The 20030-nt window shown below is 40.6% G+C and overlaps 2 protein-coding genes across 3 annotated transcripts in view; both read right to left on the reverse strand.

Annotated features, from left to right (window-relative positions):
* Positions 1 to 1809: 1809 nt before the first annotated feature.
* Positions 1810 to 9519, reverse strand: LOC131962158 (NACHT, LRR and PYD domains-containing protein 14-like). 2 transcript variants are annotated; one of them, XM_059327119.1, is made up of 9 exons: positions 9401 to 9519; positions 8371 to 8520; positions 7995 to 8111; positions 7725 to 7849; positions 5621 to 7637; positions 4937 to 5110; positions 4276 to 4452; positions 3312 to 3485; positions 1810 to 2086 (listed from the first exon to the last, which is right to left on the reverse strand). In XM_059327119.1, the coding sequence occupies exons 2-9, from the start codon at positions 8499 to 8501 to the stop codon at positions 2080 to 2082; spliced, it is 2922 nt and encodes a 973-aa protein (XP_059183102.1). In that variant the 5' UTR covers positions 8502 to 8520; positions 9401 to 9519; the 3' UTR covers positions 1810 to 2079. The 2 variants fall into 2 exon arrangements, with proteins under 2 accessions (XP_059183102.1, XP_059183103.1); XM_059327120.1 differs by lacking the exon at positions 9401 to 9519 and having other exon boundaries at positions 8371 to 8544.
* A 2201-nt stretch (positions 9520 to 11720) lies between these two features.
* Positions 11721 to 20030, reverse strand: part of rreb1a (ras responsive element binding protein 1a) — a 33348-nt gene continuing 25038 nt past the window's right edge. The window contains exons 16-18 of the mRNA XM_059326655.1: positions 19721 to 19842; positions 18141 to 18879; positions 11721 to 17550 (exon numbers count right to left, since the gene is read on the reverse strand). Coding sequence (XP_059182638.1) covers positions 16895 to 17550; positions 18141 to 18879; positions 19721 to 19842 — 1517 coding nt within the window. The 3' untranslated portion in view covers positions 11721 to 16894. The remainder of the gene's footprint in view (positions 17551 to 18140; positions 18880 to 19720; positions 19843 to 20030) is intronic.

Genomic DNA, 20030 nt, shown 5'->3' on the forward strand with positions numbered 1-20030 from the left:
TGAAGTTACCAAATATAGTTCTTCACCCCATAAAGGGTTAAGCTTTGTTTTGGTTACTTTTTCAAACTTTCATAACCTTTGATGCGTTCAAGGACTGTTGGAAAGACGACGCCTGTTTTTAGTTTCTCTCTATGATGAACGGTGTATTATTGGCAATTGATTAAAGAAAACATGATTTTTTATCCCGGTTCAGAGGGTGAGGAGTCATTTTCCAGTAAATCTGTTTACTTTAACGTAATAAACCAGAACCCGACAGTGAAATAATATGAGTAATGATGTAAAACTTACCCAGCGTCACCATTGTTCCTCAACGAGCGACGTCTGAATTAATCTAAGTCGTCCGAGTTACAATAAAAGCACAATACAAATCAGGAGTGTCTCAACTGACGGCAATAAATGTGACCTTTGTACTGCATAATGTTTACCTGGATATTATCTCCACACTGGGGTGTGTCTCTGACTCACGTACACACACACCCTCACCTGAACTGAACTTCTTTCACACCTGAAATGTAGTTTTTCCACATTAGAAGGCTCACGACAGTTAAGATTTAAACATTCAGAATCATTGATGTTTATTGTTAGACAGCCTGAGAACTGAGCAACACTCAAAACTTCTTAAAGTCCACAGAGGTAATTCAAATAAATAGGCTTAATTTACACCAAAATGCAGGAAAGTTATATTTATACAAGCTGGAGATTTATATCACATTCGAAGAAAGAAAAGATTTACATATCAGGATTTGTTTTTATACATTTTAAAACGAACAGGAATGTACATTATCTTACTCTAAAAATCAAACTTAGGTTCAAAGTTTTTATGTTATTTTTTTATTATTTCACATCAGAAGAAAAAAAGGCTGATACAACATGTCATTTAAATGTTCTGGTGTTCAAGTGTTACAAACAACAAACAGTACTGGCTTTTCACCAGAATCCAGTGATATTTCAGAAACAGAAAACTACTGTAATCAGTATTTTTATATGAACAGGGCTCACATGACAAGGTGAAAGGAGGTCAATCATAGGGACAAAGCCAATTTAATTATCAGCCGACTTTGCAGTTCTTTAGTTTTCTACCAAAACACAATCTGTTGGGAAATACCAGAAAGTTAGATTTCATACAATAGCTAATAGATTTACTCAAATAACTTGGACACTGTCCTTTTATCTGCCTTTTCCTTTTTCTTTCTGCAGGTGTTACACTTTGAAAAATGTCTACTGTTTGTAGTAATAATCAGAACTTTAATTCTCTATAATTCCACAAGGTGGAGCTGCAACATAATGTAACACAGTGACAAGCACAGAGAGGACATTTAAAATGCTGCAGATTTATAGTTGTCGTAAGGTCTTCAGGTGGAGGAGGAGTCTCAGTGTGTCTGCAGAGACTGTAGAACAGGGGTCTCAAACTCAAATTACCTGGGGGCCGCTGGAGGCAGTATCAAAATGACCAAAAAGACACAAAATTACTAAAAGAAGACACTAAATGACAGAAAAATAACTAAATTACTTTAAAAAAGACACAAAATGACCACAAAATACACAGAATTACCAAAAAAGACACAAAATTATGTAAAAAAAGACACAAAATGACCCAAAAAAAGACACAAAATGACCAAAAAAAAGACACAAAATGACCAAAAAAGACACAAAATGACCAAAAAGACAAAATTATTTAAAAAAAATAAATTACTTAAAAAATAAAGAAAATTACAAAAAAAGACCCAAAATTATTTTTTTAAAAACAAAAATTACCAAAAAAGACACAGAATTATTTAAAAAAGACAAAATTATTTTAAAAAAAGACAAAATTGCCCAAAAAAAGTAATTAAAGGGACCTTCCACACACAACACAGTAAAGTGCCATTCATATAAAACTCACATTAAACTTTCATATCAAGGCGGGGGCCACAAAATATCGTCACGAGGGCCACAATTGGCCCACGGGCCTCGAGTTTGAGACCCATGGTGTAGAAGGACAGAGCAGCAGCAGAGCAGCCCACATACTCTGATGATACTCTGATCCAGAGATCCAGAGGAACACAGGGAACATGCTGGACTGGACTTTACTGGAGATCACTACCACCTGATGAGAGAAGACGGACAACAGAAGTTTAGAGGTTCCCTCCATCAGCTGTCAGTCAGCCCATTCACCCTGAGGGGGAAATAATTCACCACTCTCCATTGACTGAAGGAGCCTTCTCTCAGTCACATTATATTTACTTTTAAATATTACAAATGTGTAAATAAGGAGTCAGTTATAAAACATGTGGAGAGAACAAACAGATGGACAGATATATATGTGATGTTAAAGCCTGAGCAGTGAAACATCAGCTGTAAACTCTGGACCTCAGCAGCTTCTACTCTGTAGAAAGACCACATGGTTACTAAATGTAATGATGGCTCTATGAAACAAGAGGCTTCAGTCAGACTGATCTCAGAGCTGTGACAAAGATGAACTGATCAAGTGTTTAGTGTTGAAATTAGAGAACAAACACTTTGAGATCAGATGTGATGAATGAGGACAGCTGTCTGTACTTGTTGTGATGCTGTCAGCTGTAATCCTCATTTATTTCCTGGAGACATGAACACAACAAGCTTCTGGCAGAGGTGGGACCAAGTCATAGTTTTGCAAGTCAAAAGTGAGTCTCAAGTCTTTGCACTCAAATCCCAAGACAAGACGGACAAGTCTCAAGTCAAGTCCCAAGTCCTACAGTTTGAGTTTTGAGTCTTTGAGTAATAATATTTTTACATGAATCATGTATGCTCTTATAATGTATTTATTCGTCAAAACTTTTTTTGCAAGAAGATTCTTCGTACCCATTTGAAAAAAAGCAGTTTCTGTCCTGTCTTGTCTCATCTCATACTGTGTGTGTGTGTGTGTGTGTGTGTGTGTGTGTGTGTGTGTCAATTTATACCAGAACGAAACTATCTTTGGTATAATTTTTGCCAACTGGTGCCGTTTTTCTGACAGTTCTTCATTGGTTTTCCTGCAATTTTATTGGATTGATGCTGTCAGATCAAAATAATGAGGATTGAATTCACGGATGAAGTCACAAGTTATTGGTCCAAGTCGAGTTGCAAGTCTCTTTACATTTTGTTAAGTTGAGTCAAAAGTCATCAAATTCATGACTTGAGTCCACACCTCTGACTTCTGGCTGATCTGATTGGCTGACTGTTCTCTCTCCGTGTTTCTGTCACCATTCTCCTCTCACAGCTTCACTGAGAAGGTCGGAGGTTTACAGGAAATACTGGATCTTTCTCTGATACTAACTGTGTTCAGTACAATACTGCTGAAACCCTCTACTGACCTCAGAGTCTCCAGTCTGCAGTGTGGACTCTCCCTCAGATCACACAGCAGCTTCATGTCTCGATCTTGCATGTAGTTTTCTCTCAGCTCCAGTTCTCTCAGATGGGAGGGGTTGGACTTCAGAGCTGAGGCCAGAGAAGCACAGCTGATCTCTGTCAACCTGCACCAACTCAATCTGAATAAAGAAAAAATTATGTGACTTTATAAGACAAAGTTCCACTTTGAAATAATTTAATGTTAAACAATGTGTTCAGAGCTAAAGAAGATTTAGAATGAACAACATTAATTGATCTCAGCACTCAATCTTGAAGGATGTCTCGAATCCTTATATGCATCTGGAGGCTGGCTGGAGGAGCTATAAGCAAAGATACAGCGGTGTGTCCTCTGTAGAAGTCTTTTCAGTACCAGTTAAGCTTTTTCTCTTTGTTTACAACTTTATTGAAAGAGTAAGATGTCAATAATTGAAAACATGTCAGAAGGACTAAAGGTTAGAATAAAAAAGATAAAGAAAATAAAAAGGTAAATTAATATCTTGGAAAGCTAGTGGTGATATGTTTAACAGATTTCTTGTACGCACATTCATTTAGTGTATAGAGTATAGGTATTGATTGATATAGACAGTCAGCTCTGGAAAAACAATTGTGAATAGAAAATGCAGTGAAAATAAAAACCAAATGAATGGAATCGATCTGCACACAGAGACAGACATGATGTAATAAAGAGGTGTGACACAGAGCTGGAATATATAAAGGTCAGGTCAAACTGGATAGAGATGAGAAGGTGTCGATTGTTTGCAAATTGCTTTTATCTGGTTTACTTGTAGTCACAAACATGGTGAATATGGTGGAATAATGAATGATAAAGCTGTAAAATCCTCAGTGTGGATCAGTATAATATCAGCCTTATGTCAACACAACTTTCACATCAAATTCATCTCAGCACAGGAGGAAAACATAGTGTCTGACCTCAGAGTCTCCAGTCTGCAGTTTGGACTCTGCAGAAGATCACACAGCAGCTTCACTCCTGAATCCTGCAGCTGGTTGTTTTTGCTAAGATCCAGCTCTCTCAGATGGGAGGGGTTGGACTTCAGAGCTGAGGCCAGAGAAGCACAGCTGATCTCTGACAACCAGCAGTAACTCAATCTGAATAAAGAACAAATCATGTGACTTTAGAAGATGAAGTCCCTGCTTGAAATCATTCAGTGTTTAATAATGTGTTCAGAGCTGAAGAAGCTTTAGAATGAACAAGTTTAGAAAATGGAAACTCCTGAAAACACCTGAACTCAACATGATGGAGGTAAAAAAACAAGTTGGGGTGCTCTGCTCTCCATCTGCAGATTGTGAGTGACATGATATTATATAGTATATGCTGTTTTTAGTTTGTAGTATTTGATTTCTTAGTTGTAGTCTGACAGCCTGTTTGTTTTTTGTTCTCTTGTTTAATCTTCATAAAAAACAAAGTGGGGCATGTCCACAAAATTAGGTATGTTGTATTGAGACCACTTTGGTGTTCCCATGACCCTGCAAATTAATAGATTTTAAAAAAAACCTGCCAGGTGATTGGATGAACTATCTGTCTTATATTCAGCAGATATACACTGTGTGTGATCACAACACAGGAACTGACCTCAGAGTCTCCAGTCTGCAGTTTGGACTCTCCAGTCCAGCACACAGACACTTCACTCCTGAATCATACAGGTAGTTTTCACTCAGGTCCAGCTCTCTCAGATGGGAGGGGTTGGACTTCAGAGCTGAGGCCATGACTTCACAGTGAGTCTCAGAGAGTCCACAGCCAGAAAGTCTGTGATTACAGATAATATAACATTTTAAAGATACCCAGAGAGAGAAAGAGAGACAGAGAGGGAGAGAGAGAGAGAGAGAGAGAGAATCTCCAATAACCTCAGAGCCTTTTTTTAAGATAGATGAAATAATTTCCAGAATAGGAAATATTCTGCTTCAGTTTATTGTTGCTGGCGTTTAGCCTTTCGAAAACAACATTTTCACTGTGGTGTTTGCTCTGCCGTTTGCTGCACTAAGGGGGCAGCACCTGTACTATCAATGCAGTCTAACAGCACCACACATTACACTTAATTAGAGTTAGATGATTCTCAAAATATCTCAAACTTATCCAATCCAATGATAACTGCTTGTGTAAAAAATGACTAACATCAATATGCAGATTTAATGTTAGTTTAACAAAACCTTTTAGATTTTGCATGTACAAAAATGTGTAAAGTGTGTATCTTTACTCTAACACTGATGCTTCAGCTTGAAATTGCTGTATAATGTTGATGATCACATCTGGACTTACTCAGCTTTCCTGCAGTTCCTCACAGCTGGAATCAGTCTCTGTCGTCCCTGGTCTGATGTGTTGTACTCCTTCAGGTTCAACTCATCCAGAACCTCCTCTGACATCTGCAGCATGTAGGCCAGAGCTGAGCAGTGGATCTCAGAGAGTTTCCTCTCTGATCTGTTCTCTGACTTCAGGAACTCTTGGATCTCCTGATGGACTGAGAGGTCGTTCATCTCCGTCAGACAGTGGAAGATGTTGATGCTTCTGTCAGGAGAGATCTCCTTAGTGTTCATCTCCTTCAGGTTGTTGATGGCTTTCTGGATGACTTCTGGACTGTTGTCTGTCTGACCCAGCAGGCCTCCTAACAGTCTCTGGTTGGACTCCAGAGAGAGGCCATGAAGGAAGCGGACAAACAGGTCCAGGTGGCCATTTTTACTTTCAAGGGATTTCTCCATGGCTCTACCCAGAAAGACTTTCAAGGATGAGTTATTTTCGTCACATTTACCAGAAACACTGGAGGTATCAAGGTCATCAAAATCGATTTCTTCACCATAATCATCATTGTCGCCGTCATCAGAATCTAAATATTCATCGTAGTCTTGTTCTTCACATTGACCTTCATCAACATCATCAACATTATCATTGTCATCAACTTCATGAGAACGATTTTGATGGTTTTTGTTTTTTTTTGCCAGAAAAGCCCTCAGTACCTCTGTGTTCCTGGTGGTGTAACAGTGGAACATGTAGACTGCAGCCAGAAACTCCTGAACGCTCAGATGAACGAAGCAGTAGACTGTTTTCTGGAAGATCGCACTCTCTCTTTTGAAGATCTCTGTGCAAACTCCTGAGTACACCGAGGCCTCTGTGACATGGAGACCACAGCGCTCCAGGTCTTCTTGGTAGAACATGATGTTTCCTTCCTGCAGCTGTTCAAACGCCAGCCTCCCCAGCTTCAGAAGAACTTCTCTGTCAGCCTCCGTCAGCTCCTGTGGACTCGTCTCACGTCCCTCATCATACTTCTGCTTCTTCTTCTTGGTCTGAACCAGCAGGAAGTGTGAGTACAGGTCAGTCAGGGTCTTGGGCAGCTCTCCTCTCTGCTCTGTAGTCAACATGTGGTCCAGAACTGTAGCAGTGATCCAGCAGAAGACTGGGATCAGACACATGATGTGGAGGCTCCTGGATGTCTGGATGTGTGAGATGATTGTGCTGGAGCGCTCTTCATCACTGACCCTCCTCCTGAAGTACTCCTCCTTCTGGGCGTCAGTGAAGCCTCGTACTTCTGTCACCCTGTCGACACACGCAGGAGGGATCTGATTGGCCGCCGCGGGTCGGGAAGTTATCCAGACGAGAGCCGAGGGAAGCAGATTCCCCTCGATGAGGTTTGTCAGCAGCACGTTGACCGATGACTTCTGTGTGACATCAGACACAACCTCCTTGTTGTTGAAATCCAGAGAAAGTCTGCTTTCATCCAGGCCGTCAAAGATGAACAGAAGTTTAGAGACGGCGAGCTTCTCTGCTGGGACCTTCTGTAATGTTGGATGGAAAATATGGAGCAGCTCCAGAAGACTGTACTGCTCATCTCTGATCAAGTTCAGCTCCCTGAACGAAAGCAGAACCACCACACTGACATCTTGGTTCTCCAAACCCTCTGCCCAGTCCAGACTGAACTTCTGCACCGAGAAGGTTTTTCCAACGCCAGCGACGCCGTTCGTCAGAACCACTCTGATGGGTCCCTGTTGGTCAGGTAAGGCTTTAAAGATGTCCTGGCACCCGATTGGAGCGTCGTGGACGGTCTTCTTCTTGGAAGCTGTCTCCAGCTGCCTCTCCTCATGTTGGGTATTAACCTCTTCACTCTGTCCCTCTGTGATGTAGAGCTCAGTGTAGATCCTGTTGAGGAGGGTTCCACTTCCTGTTGCATCACTTCCTTCAGTCACACGTTCACTTCCTGTTGCATCACTTCCTTCAGTCACACGTTCACATCTCCTCCTCAGACTGATCTTATGTTCATCTAAAACCTCCTGCAGACCACCAGGCACTAAAAAAGGAGGGGAAAAGTTTAAGACAAGGAATAAATAAATATTTATTAAACATGATGGCATCAGCAACAGACCTCCAGTCTTACCTTGCACAGTGCTGGTCTGACTGGCTGTCTGCAGTCCAGGTCTTGTTCTGGATCTCTCACCACACTTGGGATCAGAGTTGTGTCCTGATGAAGCAGACTGGCCATCTGAGGATCCTGATTCATCACTGGAGTTCAGAGGAGAGTTGGTTACATTTTAGCATGCAAATACGTTTTAGTAGAAATTCAACATGCAGCCACAAAATGAAACCGACAGATTACAGAGGTAAGTAAAAATGAGTCAAAGAAACTTGTTGGTAGCAGTTCTCTTACTCTGTGTCTGAGGGTCCAGGTTCAGGACTGAAGTATGGAGGAGAATCTTTGGACCAGTCACTCTTCAAAGACTGACAGCCAGAAACTACAGACTCTGCTCTCTTTCTGGACTGAAATCTGCAAACACAAAATAAGTTTCAGTCATATCACATGAATCATTGATGAGTTCTCTTTATTTCAGCTCTAAATACACAAACTTATGTTCCTGCAGATAAAAAGAGGGTTTAATAATTGTATTAGTCCTCTTAGATTAGATTTTTTACAATTTTTCTTTGTGTCATGAAAAGTTTTGAAAACACAACATCGACAAAAACATTGCATTGGCTGACAAAACAGAAAATGAGTCGTAGAAATGAGTTAATATCAGTACTCTTACTTTGTGTCTGAGGGTACAGGTTCATTATTGAAGTTCAGAGGATAACCTTTGGAGCGGTCACTCTTCACAGACAGACAGCCGGATACTACAGACTCTGCTCCGTCCTCCTCTTCCTCCACACAACCACTCATCTTCTGATCTGAGGTCAGTCTGAGAGGGAAAACAGCAACAGGAATGTTAAGGAAACAAATTTTGACATGACTCGCTCTCTCACACACACACTTATATAAGCCTTCCTATCACATGCCTAACCCTTGGCACATCCATCCATTTTCATCTGTTTATCTGGGGACAGGTTGTGGGGGCAAGAGGATAAGCAAGCTGTTCCAAACATCCCTCTCCTCCTTGGGGACCCCAAGACATCCTGAGGCCAGGCAAGAGATATATTCCCTCAACTATTCTGGGTCTTCCAAAGAATAGAACATTGGCCCCTAATCCCTATACCTAATTCTAACCTGAGCCTTTACACCCAGTCTGAACCCTCAAACAGATTTTGATCGTCTGTCAGTCGGTGAGTACCTGCCAAAATGTCTCTGCTTTCCAAAAATGTCCTGACAAAGTTGGATGTACAAGGAGACACACAACCTTGTAGTTCTCTTTGTGAGGATCATTCATTGACACAATGCATTCCTTCGCCCCTCACCCTAACCATCACAACTACAGGCTGACCGTAACCTGAACCTTAAATAACCTTTCAACCAAGTCTTAACCCTCGAGCAGGCCTTTGAAGAAGTGAGGACCGGATAAATTGTCCTCATTTTAGAAAAGTTTCCTCACTCTGGAGGTCTTAAACACACACAATCACACACACAGTACAATTAAGTCAGTTTTCTTTAAATCTGTACTTGTGTTCTTGGGTTGCTGCAGGTTTATTATTACGTATATTATTCAGACAGTCACGTCTTTGTGTCTACAGATGAATCAAGCAGAGTCAGTTTTCTCTCTTTGGGCTGAAGAGGAAATACCTGTTAGATTAAACTCAACAGAGACTTTGACAGTAAAATATTTTAAATGTGGGATTAACACTCACCCGCCTCAGCCACTTCAGTTTTCCTCGTCCTGCTGTGTTGACTTAAAATGAAGTCTGAACTGAGTAAACACTTTGTGTTGGTTCCCTCCCTGTTCTCATGCACCTGGATAACCTGTTCAGTGCTGCTCCTCCCCTCTCCATTTACAGGAAAACAGGTTGAGTTTCTGAGGTTTGTGGGTGTGTGGTGCTCACACAGACTCACTTTTTAACATGTTGAGCATCTCTTCCTGCTTAAACAGCTGGTAGTTATAGATGGGTTATTGCCTCATACATATTGTCAAGTTCTGTGTGTTTTGTGACCACAACTCTGCCCAAACTTGAAAAACTGCTTGATCAACCGTTGAAGGATGCAAAGGACAACTCGATTCTTGTTATTCTTTGATTTTTATTATCTTGAAGATGCTTTTGGGTTTGATGGTTTATACAGAATGATGGAATAGAATGGGATGAAATAGGCTGATAACCTTCAAGATAAACAGAAAAGAGATGCATTAGTCTCAAAAAATTCCAATAAACATTTTACTAAACAGTTTTCTAAAGAATAAATGTTACCGTTACTTGATTTTGAAACAAGCTGTCATTCAAATTAACCTAGTTGATGATTAAAGTAACGATATACATACTTAAAGTAACATCATACATAACCATTAGGTTCACATAAAGATCCAACAAAACACAAAGGCATAAATTAGCATTAGCACCAAAATTATCCAACTTAAACTGCATTTTACTAACTAATTCAATCAATAAGTCATGGAAAAGCATGACCTCAACACATCATCCACATTTCCTACCAGTTTCATCCTCTGACTAATCAGGATCTGTGGTCTGGTCTTGTTTCCAGGGCAGGTGAGAGGGCTAACTGAGCTACCTGCAAACATTTCATGCCATGCCTTTCCAGTAGGTGCGCAGGTGAATATGGTCCCTCGGGGAGCACTTGCTGAGAGTTTGGGTTCCACCCACTTCTTTTGTGTGTGGTCGCCCTCTGCAGGTCTGGAGTGCATCAGAGTGTTTCTTGTGAATGAATTGGGATTTGACACAACACATATCATTATACGTATTAAAAAAAACCTCAAAATATTTACAAACAGATTAATTGATTGTCTTTTTTGGTAATTTTGTGTATTTTTTGGTTATTTTGTGTATTTTTTGGTAATTTTGTGTATTTTTTGGTTATTTTGTGTATTTCTTGGGTCATTTTTGTGTCTTTTTAAATACATTTTGTGTCTTTTTTGGTCATTTTGTTTCTTTTTAAAGTAATTTAGTTTTTTTCTGTCATTTTGTGGGGGGGGGGGGGTTTGGGTCATTTTGTATCTTTTTTTTAATAATGTGTCTTTTTTGGTAATTCTGTGTATTTTTTGGTCATTTTGTGTCTGTTGTAATTTTGGGTCTTTTTTAAGTAATTTCTGGTTTTTTTCTGTCATTTTGTGTCTTTTTTTTTGTAATTTTGTGTCTTTTTTTGGTCATTTTGATACTGCCTCCAGCGGCCCCCAGGTAATTTGAGTTTGAGATCCCTGCATTAAACAATTGAAATTAAAAAAAAAATTAAAAAAATATTATATATATATATATAAAAATGGAGGTGTTCTTTTTTATTTTTTACATAATTTGGAATGGAGCAGTCATTCAGTATTTTCTTCAGTGTGAAACCACTGTAACCACAAAACAGGATTGGAGATTAATGGAATATAAATAATAAGACTATTCATTTAAAATAGAAAATAAATATAAAGAATAAAAAATGACTGTATTCCATGACAGTCACAGTTTAAATTTAGGGTATTCTAATACAGTTCCTGTAAAAAATAAAGACATATGAATTGATTACTTTATTACATTCTACAAGGACGTTATGATTTTTGGTTTGTCTGTCTGTTCATTAGCAGGATTTTTTATTTTTTTTTAATGATATGGCTCAATTGTTTCTTATGAGACTTGGTTGAAGGGTGTTCAGATCAGAATGACGACAGAAAGTCCAAAAAGTTACATTAGCGACAACCGATGGGTTTGAAATTAAAACCCCACTTAAAACAGGCAAGAATACAATCTAACATATACTTCAAATGATAAATGAATGATTCTTTACTTGGGTTTAGATTGAGATTCTCTTTTCCTTTCCTTTTTTTATTCTAGAAAGTGAATTCACAGCCTTGGAAAACAAATTACAAAAGCAGATTAGTGTCTAAAAATGCCTTTTGTACATTTTCAACAGCTGCAAGCGACTTCAACCCCTAAAACTACCTGAATAAAAACAACTTAAAGAAGAAGAAGAAGAGGTGCTCACAACAGTGTAAAAAAAGAGACAAAAACATGGGCAGTATTTGATTCACACACCTTTCCTTAATATAATCTTTATTGCTTTTTCTTATTGGGTTGAATACAGAACAGGTTTACATCTCTTGACTCTGTGAAACACTCATGTTTTACAAACAGCAGTGGGAGGAGAGGACAGACGGAAGGGAGGGAGGAAGGATGGAAACACAAGCACAGAAAAAGGTTTTCCACGTGGTTGTGTGTTCATGCTTTCTGATTGTGTGTTTGTGTTAAGAGGAGGGATGTGTTTCAATCTCCTCTCTGACGTTCCCTTTCACCTCTGACCAGGACAGGAAGTTAAACCAAGACAGACAAAAACAATTCAGGCTTCACGCTCGAACCAAATGTCTGAGTGAGGAGGGGAGAGAACAGAACGATGTCAACGATATTCTGGCTGTAAAACACCAAAGATCCAACGACATCTTTCCTCTCTTAGGCGATGACGAGTTCACAGTCTAAATGTAGTGATTGACAGTTCTGAATCATTATTAAAAAAAAAAAAAAGACAATAATCAGGACTCAGAAAGAATAAGTTGCAACTCAGGAAATAAGAACAAGAAACATTTCGAATAATGGATTTGTGAAAGACCCTGAGAGCGAGATTATATATATTTTATAATTATATATATATATATATATATATATATAGATGTATATATATATATATGTGTGTGTGTGTGTGTGTGTGTGTGTGTGTAGCGCAAGAAGAGATGGAGAAAGGAGAAATCATCCATAATTGAAATTAGATTAACATGCAAAAAAAAAAAAACTAACCTAAAACTCACCCTTTAACTGAACACAATGGATTTTCACAGTTTTATACGCATTTATATGTCATTTTGAGAAAAATAAAACGAAAAAAAAACACATCAAAAATCATTTCTCAGCCAAACTAAAAATAAACAACAACAACAACAACAGAACCAAGAGAGCCAGACAGTCTGTTCTCATATACAGGAGATCTACATAAAGCTTTTTTGGATTCAGAGGGATTCTTACTTATTGCTCGTCCGATTCGCACCCCGGCCCGCCGCCGCGCCCTACGGCGAGCCGCTTCGTCCACAACACAAACCATCAGCTCCTCAAAACAGTTCTGCAGCATAAACGTGATATTTTTAATACATGGCTTCTTCTCAAGTCATTGTAGAAACTAACTCACACCCACACAGACACACATCCGCACACACACACCTGGGCTCCAAATAAATACATTTAAAAACAGTCCATGTGCATTCGAATGGAAGTCCAGTATTCATATGGCCGTGCACACACACACACACACACACACACACACCCAGTCAGACGTACGTTAACGCATATTCCCAAGGGAGAGGGATGTACAGATAGAGCTAACAAAACATAAAACAGTTGAGAGAGGGAGAGAGAAAGAGTTTCTTCACAGATATAAACTAAAGGCAAAAGTCTAAATAAACAACTCAGAATTTCAACGGTATCAAATAATTTAGATTTTTATAATTAATGGAAAGCGCTTTCTTCGTGTGACGGCCATTCAGCCTGCTTTCTCCAGCACACGTCAAAGTTAGAACGGATTTATTTTGGGGAGAAAGCTTTTTTCGTTACAATAAATACAAAATTTTCAATAGTTGGTGAAACTCGGGTTCAACTTTGACATGCAGCAAGTCTTTTATCGGTGGGAAATCAATGAAAAATTCAAAATATTGGGAATAGGTGTGTGACAGAAGAAACTTGTTTTCAATTCAGACCGAAATCTTGAGTTCTTGCATGTGCAACTCTAGATATATCATTACGCAGATGCTCATTTTGCAAAAAGAAATCTATACATTTAGTTTTCACTTCCACCGCAACCTTTAACGTTGTATTTTGCACCGCTTCCCAAGATAGAGCAAGGAAGTATTGAAAGAGATGATCGACATCAAGATTTTGGATGCCCTTGGACTGCATCGAAGGCCCACAAGGTAAATGAGAAACTGATATTTTATTTTGAAGTCCAAATGGAACTTCTCGTGCTAAGTGCTGAGGCTCAAAACTTCAACCCCCTCCCCCCGACAAACTGTGGAAACTCTCTCACTCTCTGCTCTCTTGATTGTGTCGCTATATTCCACTGTAGTAGTACTAGTAGTAGAAGTAGTAGTAGTAGTAGTTTTGGAAGTTGTTAGTGCCAGTTCACAGCAGCGTCCAGTCAGTCAGACAGTCAGTCCAGTTGTGGTTGTTCAATATTTCTCGATCATCGACCGACTATGTGTCCGACAGCCGCTGCCTTACAGTTCCGTTATGAGCCACTGAGGTTCGATTCGTTTTTTTTTTTTGATTATGAGGTTGCTTGATATATTAAAAAAAAAAAAAAACAGAGACGAAAATGTACAAGAAGAAAAATTAGCTATATTCATCTTCACACAACAAAGAAAATGCACATACACACTACCCGTCCCCTCTGGTCATATCAGGATCAATAAGTGATCAGAACTACACCCCACCCTGTTCTGTTGTGGAAATGTCCGGTTGGGTGGGTGGGTGCGGGGGGAATTAGCCCTTTAACTTGTGTTTGTTTCTGTGTGCAGCAGGGAAATACAGTTCAGGAACACCTCCCACCCAACCTGCCCATCCATCCACCGGATATCTGCCCATCCATCCATCCATCCATCCATCCAACCATCCATCCCTTTCACCCTTTCAGAAATCTTACTGAGACTCAACTGAGAGGTTTACCTTTAAAAAAATTGTTTTTTTCCATTTGAAAATAACAACTGATTGTCTGTAAGAGAGGGAAGCCCTCAAATTGACTCTCACATCGGAGGAGACAGAGCTAAATAAGGACAGACAGTACTGAAGAGATCGAGGGCCAACTCAAGACACGAAGATAATACTGGAAGGAGACTAACTAGACCTACCAAGGGCGGTTAACCAACTTAGCCATACGTTAGCTTGATTAACTTGTCTGGTCTGGTCAGTTAGCCCTAGTTAGCATGTTGTGCAAAGCTCAGGCTAAAGATTAAAGACTAACTGACCGCATCAAACTGGTTAAACGGGGTAAACTAACATTAGCTTTGTTAAGTTGTCCGGTCTGGTCAGTTAGCTCGAGCTAGCACGTGTTTATACCCTGTGATTGATGTCGTAGAGCTCACTAGGCAAGTTGCAGTTAATAGTTAGAGCTAGCTTGAGCTAACAGACCATACCAAACAGTTAAATGGGCTAACTTTTATTAGTTCGCTTAAGATGTCTGTTGTGGTAAGTTAGCCCTACTTAGCATGCTTAGCAGAGCTCAAGCTAATGATAATAACATCATTCCAAACTGGTTAACACAGCTAAAATTAGCTGGGTCAACCAGTTTGTCACTTAGCCCTTGTTAGCATTTTGTGCCAGTTCAATATAAGGGCCCACTGTGCAAAGATAAGGCTGATGATGAGCTGAGAAGCTAGCAAGGCTAACCGACCGTTCAAAAGAACTTAACCAAGTTAAGACATCAGCAGATTGGTAGCTTAGCATTAGCATGTTTGAGTTCGACCCTGTGGCTGATTTCTGTTAAGCCAGGCGAATAACTACAGCTTCCAAAGAGTCTTTTTTTAGAAGCTGGTTAAAGACGATGCGTTGTATTTCTTGTGAATGTGAAGGCTCATTGCGAAAACCAGGCTAGCTTAGCCCTTGCTATTTCTGCCTTGGTAAGTTAGGGCCATTGTGCAAGCTGACCGAAGTTTGAAGCCAGTTTGAAGCGAAGCTAACAGGTTAGCCCTGGCTAATTGTGATTTGGCCCAGAGTGGAAACCAGGCTAGCAGGAAATTAAACCTGCTAGCCCTGTTTAGGAAGACGTAGGATTTAAAGGGTTGCCTACAGAGCTGCTCATCTGTTGTTGAAATGGTTGCAGTTAAAAAGCAGAAGTTGAGGTAAACTGAACCTTGGTAACGCGTTAGCCGCGGAAATACGTTAGCACGCTAGAGGCCCTGCAATTAACCCTAAGTGAACACTAGGGGGCGCTGATGAGAGACAGGTGGGAGTCACACACATTCGTACACACAAAAAAAATGATTTGTTCAGTTATAAAAAAAAAAATCCACAAAACACAAGAATTCCCCTCCCTACACCTAAATATCACTGATAATCGCACACACGCAGAAAAAAAAGAAAATACTCTAGCATCACGTGCCACATGTTCAACTCTCTGTACACACATGGAATCAACTGAGAATGATTATGAATGAGAAATTATTAACACACAAACCAACTCACAGGTGGCTTTAAGGGATAAAGGGATCAATAGTGTGATGGGTTTTTAAAGAAAAAACACAGAGAACACAAACTGATCAACACTATATCTGCCCTTTCGAGAGTTCTTTTTCCAGACAGAAATCTGAAGCGACTTTGAAAAGTTCGTAAATGTTTCTGTGTGTTTTGTGAGCCGGCTGAGAGACGGGGGTTCGGTGCGGAAGCGAGCAGAAAGAGCCAACGAAGTGCCGACTTTTCCTGCGTTTTCCAGTTACAAAAAGCTTCCTTTGTCGACCACCAGCCACCGATGGAAGTCATAATAACTCTGCTGGTGTGTTCAACCAGCCACTTTGACAGCCGACCAGCCATCCATCACCTCTCCAATGTTTGATTTTACCCCGAAATATCTAAACGGCTGGCCAGGCAGGAGAAGTGGCTGGTGAATTTTGGTAAGCCGCTGTGGCTGGCGGACAAGAAAAGTTCCCCGACGTGACAAGTCCGCTCTCAAATCCAAAACTGGTTCAAATCTTAAAATGAGATTGTCCAGTCTCTGCTGTGTGGCCGGAGCCAGGCTGCGATTTAAATACAGAAGAACAAAGACAGACAGTCCATCTCAGTCTTTGTCTGTCCCTCTGCGTCTCCTAAGTTGATCATTAATTCTCAAACAGAATCTAGAACAATAATAAATCATAACTTTATTCTTTTTTATTGCTGAAATATAGATTTCCCCGCACAAAAAAATAGTAATGCAAATCATTGTCATCATAAAAAGCTATAAAAATTAGATCCATCCTCCGTAATAATGCAGATAAAGATATAGCAAAAAACATCTCTTAGAAGTAGGACTAGTAGTAAGGCACTTCAAGAAAACGAGGTTTTCGTCTTTCTATCAAAAAAAGTTTTCCGGGCTGGTTTTTGCATCATCAATGGTGTAGCGTCTTTTCCCGTCGTATGGCACTATGGTGACGTTGGTTTAGACAGCCAGGGGGGGGAGGGTTCCCCTCAGTCTGCCCCCACCAGAGGAGGCTCTCCGTTGGGCAGGATGTGCTCCAGAGGGGGCTTGGCGTGGATCTCCAGCAGCCCCTGGATTAAGCCCTCTGCGGGGGCAGCTGCCACGGACTCTTCTGGCAGGGAGCTGGAGGATGAGGGGGAGGGGTCTTTGGAGAGGTTTGAGTCCGGCGCCGATTTCAAGTCGCCGTCGCTAGTAGTTGTCTTTGTGTCAGTAGCTTGTTGGCTGGGGGTCGTTTCGGCTTCTGCAGAAAGTTCAGATTTCCCGTCGGTGTCCGGCTCTTCAGAAGCGACGACGGTAGTCGCTGGTTCTGAATCTGCCCCCGAATCGGCTCGTTTTGTGGGACTTTCTTCCTCCGACGTGGCCGGTTCCGCTGCATCGCCCTCCTCGCCCTCCTCCTTTGCGTCCTCCTCCTCCAGCTCCTTGCCCCCGGCGGCGCCGCCGCTGCCACACTCGCTCTCGTTCTCCGAGGGCGGGCAGGTGGAGGGCGGGGTCTGGGTGCAGGAGTCTCCGTCCTCGCTGGCGTCGTCATTGGCGGCCGAGGCTCCGTCGGCGCCGCGGGGCTTCAGGTGGATCCTTTGGTGGCGGACCAGGCTGTGCTTCAGGGTGAAAGTCCTCTCGCAGGTCTGACACTGGTAGGGCCGCTCACCTGCAGGGAGGGAGGAGATTAATACGCAGGAAAAATAGATCCACAACAGAGACAGAAAGTAAAAAGGTCTGACTTCATACAAGACGACAAATATAATCCAGTAACAGAAACACGCAGGAAAACATTAATAGAGCTGTCTGTGTCAACAAGTCCTGAAAAGGAATAGGAATTAAAATTATATTTAAAAATAATAATTATAATAATTAATAATAATTAATACAAGTAATACAAATAATAATTAATATTTAATAGAAATAAAACTAATAAATAATACTAATTACTATTAGTACAAGAAAAGTGAATGAGAAAAAAATGGAAATAGAAAATAATTAAATTAAATTAAAAATAAAAACATGGAACATATAAAACAGTAGGAACAAAATATGTGAGAAATAGAACAAAATAGGCAAGTAAAAAAAACCCCACAAATACAAAAAAAGAATAAACAATCTCATTATAAATAAATGAATAAATAAATAAATAAATAAATAAATAATTAAATAAAAATAATGTTTTACTACACAGGAACATGCAGATAAAAAAAAAAGATTTAGATTAAATATAAAAAATGATATGAAATAAACAGGTACCTGTGTGTGACCTCATGTGTCTGGTCAGGTCCTGCAGAGACCAGAATCTTTTCCCGCACACGTTACAGATCTTCTTCCTCTTGTCAACTCGTCTTCCTGACGCCTCTCCTCCCTCTAGACTCTTTGGTTCTGACGCCTCCTCGTCGCTCCTCTCCTCCTTCTCCTTCTCCTCCTCCTCCGACTCTCCGCTGTCTCCTCCCTCGCTCTCCCCTCCCCTCCCTCCTGCTTCCTCCGCCTCCGCCACCTCACTGTCCTTCATCTCCTCCTCATCTTCCTCGTCCTCATCCTCCTCCTCCACCTCTGTGGGTTTGGCGGTGCTGCTCTCCGTCACCTCCTCCTTCACCGGCGGGTTCTCCTCCACCGGGTTTGGCGCCGGGGTCGGCGTCTCCTCGGAGAGGTGCGCCCTCTCGTGGCGAGCGAGCGTGGTGGCGTAGCGGAAACTCTTCTTACAAACTCGACAAACGTGTTTGTAGTCCGGCTGCTGCTTCACCGCGGGGCTGCTGGAGGAGGAAGAGGAGGAGGAGGTGGTTGAAGCACTTTTCTCCTTCTCTTGGCTCTCCGTCGCTCCTCGTGGAGCAGAGGTAGAGGATGAGGAGGTGCAGGAGGAGGAGGAGGAGGGTGCAGGTTCTTCCTGAGCGGGTCCTGACGACGTGGAGAGCTTGAAGTCGATTAACTTCTTGCCGAAGTTCAGGTCCAGACTTTTGTTGCTGTGGCAGTCGTCATCGTCTGCACTCTCCACCTGAACACAGTTAAACAGCCGGGTCACTAATCCTCACTGACGGACGTGTTGCCGGATAACTGACCAAAGCTTTTATATTTTCAAATTGATTTTGTTATAAGTGTGTTTAAAAGTGTTTAACAACTCTAATCAAAGATTTGTGTATTTTAGTCTTAATATAATTTTATTTCACTTTTTCACTTAATCACTATCTAGACCATGGGTCTCAAACTTGCGGCCCGCGGGCCAATTGTGGCCCTCATGAAGATCTTTTGTGGCCCCCACCTTGATATGAAAGTTTAATGTGAGTTTTATATGAATGGCATTTTATCGTGTTGTGTGTGGAAGGTCCCTTTAATTACTTTTTGGGGTGATTTTGTGTCTTTTTATTTGTGGTATTTTTGTCTTTTTTAAATAATTTTGTGTCTTTTTTTTTTTTTTTACATAATTTTGTGTCTTTTGTGTGTTTCTTGGTAATTTTGTGTCTTTTTTGAGTAATTTAGTTTTTTTTCTGTCATTTTGTGTCTTTTTTAAAATAATTTTGTGCCTTTTTTTTTTACATAATTTTGTGTGTTTTTTTGGTAATTCTGTGTGTGTTTTTGGTCATTTCAAAGTAACTTAGTTTTTTGTCATTTTGTGTCTTTTTTGGTAATTCTGTGTTATTTTTGTTATTTTGTGTCTTTTTTTAAGTAATTAAGTTTTTTTTCTGTCATTCTGTGTCTTTTTTTTAGTAATTTTGTGTCTTAAATATACTACAGGTAAATATAAAATGTCTCAGTTCTTGGACATAGAACCTGGTTTCTCACATAAGCAAACTTGTATAATCAGTGACTAAATGTAAACCGAGCGGTGTGGTTGTTACCTTGGTGCTGCTGGTGGCTGGAGGTGCTGCTCTGCTCTCTGGCGCCTCCTGCTGCTCCTGCTGCTCCTGCTGCTCCAGGCTTTCTGTCTCCTGCTCTGCACAGCTGGAAGCTGGACTACAACCTGCAGCACAAACCAACATCTGTCAACATCATCACCAAGAAAAACCTGCAGAGCTGTGCAAGAAGAATATAGTGTGGAATAAATATCTGAAAAATATAATATTCCGCAAAAACATTTTTCCAAAGACTTGCAAGTTAAAAACTTGTTGTTATCTAGGTTTAAAAGGTCGAAATAATGTGTATACCTGA

Source organism: Centropristis striata, chromosome 23, assembly GCF_030273125.1.
Source record: "Centropristis striata isolate RG_2023a ecotype Rhode Island chromosome 23, C.striata_1.0, whole genome shotgun sequence".
Classification (NCBI taxonomy): domain Eukaryota; kingdom Metazoa; phylum Chordata; class Actinopteri; order Perciformes; family Serranidae; genus Centropristis; species Centropristis striata.